The 13,400-nt window shown below is 39.0% G+C and overlaps 1 protein-coding gene across 2 annotated transcripts; it reads right to left on the bottom strand.

Moving 5' to 3' along the window:
- Positions 1–434: 434 nt before the first annotated feature.
- LOC121417113 lies at positions 435–12,833 on the bottom strand. 2 transcript variants are annotated; one of them, XM_041610698.1, is made up of 6 exons: positions 12,775–12,833; positions 6,217–7,177; positions 5,798–5,801; positions 5,035–5,219; positions 2,410–3,312; positions 435–1,700 (listed from the first exon to the last, which is right to left on the bottom strand). In XM_041610698.1, exons 2-6 carry the CDS (start codon positions 6,752–6,754, stop codon positions 616–618), a joined length of 2,715 nt encoding a protein of 904 aa, XP_041466632.1. In that variant the 5' UTR covers positions 6,755–7,177; positions 12,775–12,833; the 3' UTR covers positions 435–615. The 2 variants fall into 2 exon arrangements, with proteins under 2 accessions (XP_041466632.1, XP_041466633.1); XM_041610699.1 differs by lacking the exon at positions 5,798–5,801 and having other exon boundaries at positions 436–1,700; positions 5,035–5,217.
- Between the last annotated feature and the right edge of the window lie 567 nt (positions 12,834–13,400).

The following is a 13,400-nucleotide window of genomic DNA, read 5'->3' as shown; positions in this document are numbered from 1 at the left end:
TTGAATGTTAAAGATTTGCACTTTTCCGGTGAAACAGTTCTAGGCATGTCTTCATGAATATTCATTAGGTGGACTGATGATGTCATATCCCCACTTGCTCTTTTATATTGTGTTATATGAAATGAGGTTTATTCAAAAAATGTTTACCAAGAACTAAAACAATAGGATTGACAACTGATTAAGTGCATTATTTATTTATTGCCACAACTTATTTCATCATAATGGAGACACATCATTTACACATGTATGAAAAAATGAAACAATTATGATTTCATGTAATAGCATATATTAAAAAGGAAAGTGGGGATGTCATCATCAGCCCACCTAATGAATATTCATGTAGATGCCAAATTTGAATTTCGACTGCTGAAAAATACCAAGTCTGAATTCTATTAGCTGAAAAATGCCAATTTTGAATTCTAACGGCTGAAAAAATGCCAAATTTGAAGTCTAGTAGCTGAAAAAATGCAAAATTTGAATTCTCACATCTTGGTCAAAACAACTTGCAGATGGCTTTTGATGGTGTAAACCAACATTGACAATCAGTTGCAACTCTTTACAAAAGATGGTTGCACTCATCCTTGGTGAGATAGGGTGGCAACTGATTGGAGCGACTTAATCGATGTCAAACTTGGATAGATCAAACTGATCAGACATATCTCTTTGCCAGTGGCTGGACGATGACGCCCCTTCCGTGGCATCGAGGGAAGGCTTTCGATCGATGTCATATCCAAAACTCGCCATATCATCATCGACATCCTCATCGTCATCATCATCGGCATAATCCAAGTCACCATTTGCGGTTTCATCAAGCATGTTGCTATCGGTGTCACCAGGGCCGGAGGGATGTCCCCAGATAATTTCGCAGAGTTGATAGAGAGGCCCAAATTTTCTCTTTCGATTGTTATGCTCTAGATCATAATGCCACTTCTTTCTCAGGTACTTCAGCTTGTTGCGGATAACCATCGTGCCTTTCATGATCCCGCACTCGGCCAACCTCTCTTCAATTTGCTGGTAAACCAGGTGGTTCTTGCACGTCCCGTCCATTTGATCCGTTATGTCTTTTTCAGCCCTTAACTTCAAAAGCAGGAGCTCCTCCTCTTTCGTCCAACTTGTATTAGGTTGTCGAAATGAGGGTTTAGTATGGCTTCTTTCTCCTGGACGTTGTAGCGGACGATGGTTTGATGGAAGGCCTTGGCCTGACTTTGGTTGAAGCGGATGATGGCTTACTGGAATGCTTTGGCCAGGTTGCGGTCTTGTCAGATGATGGTTTAACGGAGCTCCTTGGCCAGATTGAGGTTGGAGCGAATGATGGTTTACTGGAATGCCTTTGCCAGGTTGCGGTTGCAATAGGTGATGGTTTAATGGAACGCCCTGGCCAGGTTGCAGTCGTGGCGGATACTGCACCCCAGGAGTCATCAAGCCCATGGCCTTAGTGAACATGTCCATGAACTGCTCTTGGCCTGCTCTCAGTTCGCCGATGAGCTTCGCTTGCGATTCTTGGTGGATCCTTTCCATTCTCTTTTCCCAGGCTTGTTGAGCGGTAAGATGCTCGTCCTCCTCTGTCTCCTGGTGAGGATTTTGATGAACTTCCCTCTCATGGAAATCACTGGGTTCTTCCTTTACCGACGCGGTTACTGCCACCATTGTCCCCTGGTGCCCAGACTTCTCCAGTTCGTCCGTATTCTTCACTGAGGATGCTGTTTATACGTAAAATAAATATGATTTGGAAAAAGGTTGAGAATATTCAAATAAAAATAAGAAAAAGTAGGGGATTAATAGAAGTAAAGAAGAGAAAGGAGGGGAATGGGGAAGAGGAGGAGGAAAGGATGAGAAACAGAATACTGAGAAAAAGATGAAGAAAGAGGATGACGAGGAGAAAAGAGGGGAAAAAAGAGGGGGAAGAGGAGGAAGAGGATAACGATGAGATACAGGAGAAAATAATGGAGACAGTCAGACAAGAAAGGATTAGGAGAGGAGAGGGAGAAGAATGAGAAAAAAAAGTGGTGAGATTCGCCTGATTTCTCAAGATCAATAAAAAATGCAATATGATCTTTTGACGTTTGATTATTGATCAAGAAACATCCAAGAAACACACCTAAGGACAGTGATTTCCTAGTTTTAAAAATGGTCATTCCCACCCCTGAATACCTATAATTCTATTTAAACTTGATCTACTAGGGAATTCTTTTTTGACCATGTACACGGCAAAAACATGGATTCCCTTTCGCAACTTCAAAATTCAATTCACATAAAAAGTAAAAGAACCAATAGACATTTTCCAATGGATTTTCACATAAAAAAGAAAAGGACCGAAATGTAACCAGAAAACCAGTCCCTACATACATATGAAGGCCTGCTAATATTCTGATCAACACACAAAAAATAAAACTTCTAAGAGAAACCCACTGTTGCTTGCATCTGAGTGAGTCTTCAGGTCGTCACCGATAGCACAACAGGCACCCTCGTCAGTCACTGAACATGATCTGATGTTAGAGCCTGATGGCGATGAAGATTCTTCCCCCCAGCTAAAGAAAGAATCAGGCTCTCTGGCATCAACAGTGTCAATGGGATTTGCTTCATGCTCTACAAGATCTTTATCGTCTTCATCGTCGTCATCATCATCCTCACAATCCGAGTCTCTCAATTTTTTAGGCAAACCATCACTCATACCACCAGGGTTATGCCCCCATATTGCAGCGCACAGTTCCCTGTGATAAATCTTGACTTTCTTTTCGCCCTCACATCGGCTACCGTCCCTGAGTAATGCCTTCTGCCACTTGCTTCGGAGATACTTCAGTTTGTTTCTTACCGCCTTGGCCTCTTTGACCACTCCACGCTCAGCCAGCTTCTTCGTAATGTCCCGATAAACATGCTTATTATTGCAAGTACCGTCCAGCCGCTCCCTCACCCGCTTCTCCGCCCGAAATTGCAGAAGCAATTTCTCCTCTTCAAGCGTCCAAACCCCCGTAATATGTTGATTATGATGATGATTAAGTGGAACGCCTTCGCCAGGTTGCAGTTGCGACGGATGCTGTGCACCAGAAGTCATCATACACATCGTCTTGGTGAACATATCCATGACTTGCATTTGGCCGGCGTTAAGTTCTTCTACAAGTTTACGTTGCGATTCTTGGTGCCTTCTTTCCATTTTCTCTTCCCATACTCGCTGGGCGGCAAGACGCTCCTCCTCCTGCCGGCGGAACCTCTCGTGAAGTCGATCAAGCTGGACCCCTACAACTCTGGATACTGCGGAGGTAATCTCCTCAAGCCAAGTGTCCCTTACTTTTCTCCGTTTCCGAGCAGTAAGGGCTGTTTAGACCAGAAACAAATGATATTGAAAAAAATGTTAACAATTTAGTAAAGAAAAAAAGCGTACCACTACTTAGTCAAAACAAAAAATGATGTTTTTTTTTTAAATTGTTGCAATCCATTTGTGTAATGTGTAGCAAGTTTTAGAATTCTTTTAAAGATAAATGTCAGTTGTGGTAACAATCTAAAAATGAGTACGAAACAGAATCCAATAAAATGGCCACCCAAGTGTTTATATGTATGAATAAAAATACGCGCCAACTACCAACTGACTCTTGGAAAGAAGTGGAACGCCTCTGGCAGCCTCGCCTGCATTATGCAATTCAATATACCGGTAGCAGCAGTGCTGACTTTGAAAATAACTAGTGAATAATTATTCATAAAAGAAAACATTCATATGATAAAAAAACTAAGTCCGTTACCCCATTGACCCAAAATAACCTTTGATCTTAAGACTTGTGCTAAACAATCATAATGTATGATTGCCCTTATGTCTCTGATTGATGAACTAGACCCATAAACTTTCTATTGTATGATGCCAATTTAATAAATACCTCCAACCTGGCCAAAGTTTATTGACCTTAAATGACCTATGATCTGGTCATGTGACCTGTAACCCACACAACGTCTTCATAAATACATGTAAATGCTTTCTCTTGTGTCCATGTTTCATTAGCTAGATCAATAAACTTTATGACAATTCCACAAATACCCCCAAAATTTCCCAAGTTTGTTGACCCTATGAAAATGACCTTTGACCTTGGTCATGTGATCTGAAACTCGCATAGGATTTTCAGGGACACATGCTTGCTCTTCTGTCCCAGTATCATGAACTAATCCATAATTTCTTATAAAATCAAGTTTTGATGACAATTTAACAAATATCCCCAACATGCCCGAAGTTCATTGACCCTAAATGACTTTTGAACTTGTTCATGTGACCTGAAACTCAGGCAGGATGTTCAGTAATACTTGATTTCCCTTATGACCAAGTTTATGAACTAGGTCCATATACTTTCTAAGCTATGGTGACATTTCAAAAAGTATCCTTCGTTTATGTCAATGCTGAGGCCGCCATCGGAAAAGAAGCGCCTATAGTATCGCTCTGCTATGCAGGTCAAATAAAAATGCTCAATTGCTGAGAAATGAGCAAATTAAGCATGGAATTCCATAAAATGTTGGGTATTTTTTCTGAGTAATATTAATACACTGTCCCACATTGTCTTTTTATGTTGGTGATCATCACAATTATCAGTTGTCAGCTAAAATTTCATGATTTAAGAAAGACGGGGTTCCAACAGAAATTCGAAAACAGAATTCCATGACTTTTCAATGACTAAATTGCTGCTTTCCATGACTTCCTGTGACGACGTCCTGGGAGTTATGTAGATTAATAGCAGATTATGATCACAGTGTATGAGGGTTGTGAGACAGGACTAACTGGAAAGCTGCCAAAGCCAATGAAGAGGTGAATGCAATTCCATGACTGTCAAAAAAAAATCAAAATTTCCTGATTTTCCATGACCACAATTTTTTACAGGATTTTCCATGACTGTGGGAGCCATGAAAGATGAGTTTATTTTAGTGTACCCGATCTAGATCTATGATAACATGGTGGCAATTAACCTTGATTTTAAAGACTTTCTCGTGAAATAATTGTTTGCTGCATCTACTGTCTTTTACCTTTAAGCCCAATAGATTCAGTATTATCATCATAGTTACCTCTCAAACTGCTATTTATACTGGGACCCGGTTCTTCAGAGAACTTCCTGATGTTGCGCTGGTCTTCTACGGTCAGTTCGCGCTTCTTTGCGGCTAACGAAAGCATTATGCATCGGCGATCTAAGGGACCATCATTGTCATCTTCAGATTCACTTTGACTCATCCTCTTTCTTTTTTGTTTAACTGTTCCAAAAGATAATTGAAAGGGGGATGGGTAACTAACTGCTTGCCCAAGTCTGATTTCTTCCAACACAGAAATCTGTATTACTTTTAAAAATCAACTAAACAAGTGAATACATACAAAAGTGTTGGTCAATACCTGTAGGTCTGAAAAAAATCAATCCAATGCAGGAAATAAAGTTACACAGGGATGGAAGCAATATTAGTCCCCTAATAGTATAGAAACCCGGGGAACATTTCATCAACATTTCTGTCTGACAACTTTCCTTGATTCTGATTGGCTGAGGAGCACAGTTCCTATGGTAACTGTCAGATAAAATGTCCAACAAGTCCTTTCAAGAAACGCTCCCCAGAGAACTAAAAAGAAACCCTGGAAACCCCCATTCATCAGAGCTTATCCAATGTTGAAGATTTAGACAGAAATTTTTACAAAATTTTTTACAAAATGGAAATGTAAAAAAAATTGCCTGGTCCAGTGTAAACTTGATCACTGCAATCCAACACAATTTTCATTTTAGATAATTATTGCCTAATGCAGGCTGTCAGTGGCAAAATTTGCTTTGTCATTAAATCTAAAGAATATTTGACTTTGAAAGTATTTCGTATATTCTTATCCTCTGTATATATTTTGTACACTGGGTGATTTCAAGTTCAGTTTTGACCTTTTTGGTGTTGGTGTTAGGTCAATTTTACACAATTAGAACACCACACATGAATGAAGATGGTCCCAAAAAGTCACTCACTAGTTGTTGAGATGTCAATAATGTGATCTGGATCAGTTTTACAAACTCTGAATAAATTTTGGAGTTAGGGGAAGCAGTCCAAATTTTAACACCAAAACCCAACACCGGACTTGAAACCATCCGAATGTCTACCCCGTCATTTAACTTGTACTTTTTCCTTTGTACAGCTTTATTTCTAATTTGATTTATGCTGTATTTTTTTTAATGCGAATGTGACAAGTTCTGAACTTTGAAATTGAAACTTTCAGTGCAAACTTACCTTTCATCTTCTGATCAAAGGCATGCTGGTCTTCATCTTCAGAAGCTGAAACTGAGCCAGATAGGGGAGAGGAATCTTCTTCCCAACCGAACGAGGGTTCGTCCCCATCACCTTCAGCCGAGTCCATGGAACTAACTTCTTGCTTCACCTGCACCTCCCCGCTAAGAGCGGACTTCGGGCCCCTTGCTGCATTTTCATTCGTCACCCTATCCATACTACCATTTGCTTCTGGATTTTGGCACAGAGGATCATCACCCCATATCGCCTTGCACAGTGCGTCAAAAGCCCCCACTTTCTTTTGGCACCCACTCTTGACGTTCCTTAGTGACTGAAACCACCTTACCTTGGTGTATTTCAGCTTATTTTTCACTTGCAGTCGGGTTTTCCGGACTCCGCACTCGGCTAAAGCCTTGGCGATCTGTTGATAGACGTACTGATTTTTACTCGTCCCATCCATTTGAGCCTTCACATTCTCATCGGCCCGGAATTCCAAAAGCAGTCGAATAGCCTCTCTGGTCCAAGCTTCATTGCACGACATCTTTGGAACACTTTTGATTATTCAGCGTCAGAGAATCAGAAAGGTATGGCACCGCTGCAGTCAAAAGCCACTGACCCGCATGATTGTGAATCTCATGACATTGCATCAACTGAATGGTTAATGTTGCCTTGCTATAAATCCAGCTAATCAAATTCTTTAGCAAGTAAAGGCAAACTTGCCAGTTGTACAGCACAGTATATTACAAGTTTTTATTTTCAGTTTAAAGGCACATGCCATTCAAAAGTGAATATTTACACCTGATCATCAAAAATTTATTGTCATTTTATTACAAACTATATTTTTCAGGAACTGCAAAATTTGACAGTAGGGTATCAATTTATTTGTCTCTGCTTGTCAATTTGTCCTTCCTTCTTGTTGAAGCATTGCTATGCTTTCAGAAGGGCTGAACCACATTTTAATAACCTATAAATTGAAAAGAAACAAGAACAAAAATGGAAATCAGTTAAGAGGACAGTCTCCATTAGCCATTTTTCGTGATAATATTATTTAACTCTCTGCACGTTGAATTAATTTGTGGGGATAATAATGACAATTGTTTTTGTCATTTTCTTTAATTCAAGATACTAGTATCCATATTGCATAATTAATACTTATTATTATTATTATATAGAGTCTAGTCGATGCGATGTCATCTGGTCATCCAAGAACTATGGTTACACTTCGTAATTCCGAAGGTTCTTTATTCCGAAGGTTCTTTATTTCAAAGGTTCGTAATTCCGAAACACGTAAGTTGCCTACATATCGATGTTCGTTAATCCGAAAAGGCTTCGTTAATCCGAACATTTGTGGCGTTATTCCGAAGGTTTAATAATCCGAAAACGATATAAGGTTCTATATTCCGAAGATTCATTAGTCCGAAAACAAAATAAGGTTCGTTGTTCCGAAGGTTCGTTAATCTGAAAACGAAATAAGATTTGTTGTTCCAAAGGTTCGTTAGTCTGAAAACGAAATAAGGTTCATTAATCATTACGTTTTTGGACTAACGAACCTTCGGAATTACGAACCTCACTTTGTTTTCGGACTAACGAACATTCGGAATTATGAACCTCATTTCATTTTCAGACTAACGAACCTACGGAATTACAAACCTTCGGAATAACGAGGCTTCGGAATTATGAATATAGGCGGAACCATTGGCTCTGAGATTAGTTACTAATACTAACTTCGCAACACGTGTGAGTGGGCTCCGCATTGCCTTTAATTAAAGATATTAACTTATCTTTAGGTAGGGGAAAAAACATTCATTATTGTAGCTCTAATTATAAACCTTATTATAATAATAATATTCCGCATTTATAAAGCGCTTAATACATCAGAACGACGTCTCTAAGCGCTTTACAGATATATTATTACCCCGGTCATCGGATCCTTCCATGCCCGCATACAATATATGCACCTTCTCCACTCCCTGGGGAGCATTCCAACAAGAGTTCCAAGACTCAATTGCTAGGAATACTACATATAGGCTTTCACATCCTACCGGGTACCCATTTAACACCTGGGTGGAGAGTGGCAAAGTGTGGATTAACGCCTTGCCAAAGGACGCTAGGCCATGGTGGGATTCGAACACACGACCCTCTGATTACAAGGCGAGAGTCAGAACCGCTACACCACGACGCTTATTGCGATTTTGATTGTTGAATTCAATTGTACGAATGTGCAAAATTGATGTAGATTCCCCACACTCCACAGGCAGGATAGTTGCAGTGAGCAAGTGCATTGGATTGCAAAGTTACTCCCATTCAATGAACAACTCAGCCAGTCTCAGGCCAGGTTAGCCTGGAGGCTTCTGGGGAGTAAAATTATTTACTACGTAGGCTTACTCCCCATGAAGCCTGGGACAGTATGCCATTTATCCCTATGTATGGATAAGATTCCCACAGTCAAAGTAAACCTAAATTACATGTTTTCCTTTACGTTTGGAGCCCAAACTAAGGTAAATCAGCCCAAACCATATTAAACCCTCAATTTTAATAAAGGTTCTTATATTTATTAAATAAATAGTACTAAATTTGAAAAAACATAAGAGCACGAGCGTTTACCTACCCAGTCTGCTTATGTCGCCATTTTGGAGTTTTTTGTTATCGATACCAAGATACCACACGTGTGTAGAACTGCAGTCTGAGATTTAAAAAATACTTACTTGCATCGGCTGATTAATATTAGAGATTGTAAAATACTTGTTTCAGTCAATAACTATCATTCAGCACTTGTTATGATATTTATCGACCGAAACAAGTATTTTACGATTCACAATATTTATTGGCCGATTCAAGTATTTTTTAAAATCTAAGTTGGCAGCTCTACACGCGTGTGGTATCTTGTATCGATAACAAGACTGCAAAATGGCGACATAAACAGACTGGTAAACTATCGTGCTCCTATGTTTTTCAAATTTAGTACTATTTATTCAATAAATATAGGCCTAAGGACCTTTATTAAAAACGAGGGGGGGGGGTTAATAATAACATGGTTTGGGCCCATTTTTTTATTACGTTTGTTTGGGCTCCAAACGTAAACGAAAGAAACATGTGATTTAGGTTTACTTTGATGGTAAACCTAATATAGTTATAGTTATTTTACCATGCTGTACTGCAACTAAAGGCCTGCAGTTCTCCGGTGAACGGAGGAATTCAACACAGAAGATGGTGGGAATCTTATCCATACACTAACACAGGGATAAATGGCATACTGTCCCAGGATTCATTCGGAGTAAGCCTAGGCCTACCTACAGAGTAAATAATTTTACTCCCCAGAAGCCTCCAGGTCCAGGCTGGGCCAGGTTTAGACAGCTGGCAGCCGTCTGTTTCAAGGAGTTTTCTAAAAAAAAATTTTATTTCTCCTCGTACACAGACGGCTCGCTATCGTGCAGCCACCATAACTGGGAACTTGCAATGCAAACCCCCCCCCCCCCCGTTGGGCTCTTCAATTTTTGTCTTTAAAGGGGAATGAAACCTTTGGAACAAATAGGCTTGTATAGAAACAGAAAAATCAAAGAATAAGAATAAAGAAAGTTTGAGAAAAATCGGACAAATAATGAGAAAGTTATGAGCATTTGAATATTACAATCACTAATGCTATGGAGATCCTCCCATTGGCAATGCGACAAGGATGTGTGATGTCACTGATGAACAACTTTCCCTTTGGTGGACTATACCCTCAAAATGTCTCTTTTTTTATTTTTCTTATGATGATACAAACTCTTTATCCATGATGTATTCTTAAAAAATATGTATTACATGCCCTCATGTAGAAAGAACACATGATCTATGGATAGATGTGATAAAAGAGGCAATTCAAGTGAAATATATACTAAAGTAATGGGAAGAGTTGTTCATGAGTGACATCACACATCTTTGTCGCATTGCCAATTTGCTATCTCCATAGCATTAGTGATCGCAATATTCAAATGCTCATAACTTTCTCATTATTTGTCCGATTTTTCTCAAACTTTTGTTGATCTGTTTCTTTGATTTTTCTGTTTTCACACAAGCTATCTTGTTCCAATGGTTTCACTCTCCTTTAATGAATAAAAATTTTGAAAATTAATGTGACCAAAATGCAAATTAATATTCCCTCTTGGCATCAATTGCCAAAAAACAGGGAAAATCAAGTTCAGGAAAAAAACAGGGAAAGACTTCCATATGTCCCCTCCACTAATTTTAAAAAATACTTCTCCAAAAACCTCCTTCTTTCTTTCTCTTTTTAGTTTTTCTTCTTTTATTTTTCTTCTTACTTCCGGTGGTAGACAGGAATAACCGTCGTTTCTGGGGATTTATTCAACAATTTCTGACATTTTACTACAATCCCCATTTACCGACGGCAATGTGTCAGTACGAGCCTTCATGTGTAATCTGGTCCAACAATTCGGCGGACGGGTTTTGTCCAGATTTGTTACTTCTTTTAGATTCTAAATGACATTATATTATCTTGGACGAAGGTCCACTATTTTCGTTAGACTCTAATCTTTCTATTGATATCATATACATTTTATAATATTTTGAAAATATACGTTACCGATGAGTTATTCCCCGGGTTATTCCTTATTTTTTGACTTTCTGCCGGAGAGGAAAATATGGCAGCCGTCAACGAGTTGTGCTTTTATCAAGGCTTTCCGATTAAATTTTCGATATCTTGGCCAATCAATGAGAGCGACAAGTTCCGAACGCACGCACATCAATATGTCCAAGCGCAGCGCAAAGCAGCGGCACAAATCGCGATAGGTAGCGACTGGTAAATACGTCTGTAATGATGATGTCATCCAAGATGGCAACTTACCTTGACCAACGAAAGGATCGAAGATGACGATGTTTCGATCATCATTTCAAAAGAATTAGCGGTAACTGAGGTCTAAGGTATAATATTTCTGAATTTTAAACATTTTTTCGTAAATATGGATGTGATTTCTTTTTCATATTACATTTTATGTACAAAAAAACGATCGGAAAATCGGGTTCCCGCTGTTCGATCTAACGTTACTGCTAAAATACGTTGTCTGTACGTACGGGCCTCCAAGCTTTTCAGTCAATGTATTGGTGAGTGAGCCAACGCAGTTCAGTGGAACAACCAAAATACAGAGACTGAAGCTTTTGGTCTATTCCAGTGGGAACTTGGATTTGAACCTCTCGCTGCAGAACAAAGCATCTCCTGTCTGTCACCTTACTCACTGAGCTAGCACGAATTGTTGAAAGCCATGGGTTTCATAACGGTTATCTTGTGTATTTGAGTTTTGTCAGATGTGTATCAATCAGATATGATTATTTACGTCTGGGACCGACCTTTAACGTCACCATCCGAAAGACGTGACCAGGGCTCGAACCTCTGCATCAATTTGTAACTTCCCCACAGCTTGGATTACAGGCACACGACACAACCCACATTACGACTAGTCTACTCTCCACGAGTATTGGGTATTAATTTTTCCGACTAAATTAAACCGATGCCATTCAGTAGAGGCGCTGGTCAGAAAATTGGGATCGTCCCAGTTTACAGGGACTGTCTCAGTTTATAAGGATTTCTTCACACAAGAAATCTAGGAATGTTCATTCACCTGTCAAGTGCCGACACCAATCAAGTGTGCTAGTCAATGTAAACATATCAGGTTTCATAACAAGATTATTGGAAGACAGTAAGACATGAAAAATAGACGGTGAACTGGGGGGAATTGAGGTCACTGAATCTATTTTTTAGCACTCTCAATTTCCGTAATTGCTGTCTTTGTCCCGTAGGGGGAAGTGAAAAAAAAAACGTCCCCATAAACAAGGACAGTCTCAATTTATCAAGACATGATTTGTCTTGGTTTATGAGGATATCCTTGTTTTCTGGGACAATCCCAATTTTTGGACCAGCGCCTCTACTGCCATTGGGAATTAATTACACACACTCAAAATTTTTGACGGAATAAAGCTATAATATATTATGGTATGTATCCAATTTTTCCTACTTAAATCTCTTAGATAAATGTAAGATAATTCTTGGTATGCTAAACCTTCTCCATATTTTTTTTTTATTTTAGTGGAGGGGACAAGGGACATATGGAAGTCTTGCCAAAAACAGTCATGACAGTGACTTGCCTCCATGGCCTCGGCTGTCGCGCAAATTCACTTTCCCGTTTTATCTTATCTTAAAATTAAATACATAAACATATGGCCATTAAGTCCCATGTACAGATCGCGCTAGAACTTCGGTCTCTGTATTTGGTGAGTGAAGCCAACGGAGTTCAGCTGAACAACCAACATAATTCATAACAGAGCAGTTTTGGTCGAGGCCAGGTTGAGATCTCACTCTCAGTCACAAACACCGAAAATGAATATGTGGGACCACACCATGGGCAATAATGTCTTAACTACTGATGTAGACCGGTCCAAACACAAAAGTCAGTCTATTTACTGAGCTGGGGAGGTGAAAAAGATCACGGAAAAACGGCTATGCTTATAAATATCCGCGATTCCATGTTTTTATAAATAAAGGATAGAAGTAACAGACTGACAGTTACTTACAAACAGGAAATTGCCAAGTACACAGTATACAGCGAATATCGGCAATCAGAGTTTGCACGCATGCGCTAACTTTACGATAAGTACCCCCCCCGCCCGCCCCCATTTTGACAATTAACCCCGGGAATTAACCTCGATCTAATATTTTTTCATGAAATAATTGCTTGTTGTAACGACCGTCTTTCACCCCCTGCTGTCACCTTTAACAGGACAAGACATTTTCATTCGTATGTTACTTCTTCATGTAACTCTCAATATCATGAATTTTGTTCGGGGTGGATTTGTTGATACCTTCATTGCTACTCATTATCTTATAGAGGGCAGAGCTGTAAAATTCTGCCCCGTCAAAATTTTCATATTTTTTTTCTTTCAATAATTTTATTCATCAAAAAAGTTTTTTAAGCAAGTTTATAAAATATATAATTAAAATAATGAATTCATTATAGACAAATGAATTTTTTATATTAAAATAAATTATACTATGTTTAATATTATCCGAGTATTATATTTACCAACATGTCATTGAATTTTGCTTTTTTTTGCGACGAGCGACTGTAAATCTTTTATAATCAATTTTAAATAACAATCGATTAAATGCTTATTTCTTGCAACCAGAATAAATAATTGAC

Source organism: Lytechinus variegatus, chromosome 6 (genome assembly GCF_018143015.1).
Source record: "Lytechinus variegatus isolate NC3 chromosome 6, Lvar_3.0, whole genome shotgun sequence".
NCBI classification, from domain to species: domain Eukaryota; kingdom Metazoa; phylum Echinodermata; class Echinoidea; order Temnopleuroida; family Toxopneustidae; genus Lytechinus; species Lytechinus variegatus.
Note: the sequence above shows the minus strand (reverse complement) of the source record. Positions and strands in the feature narration are given on the sequence as shown.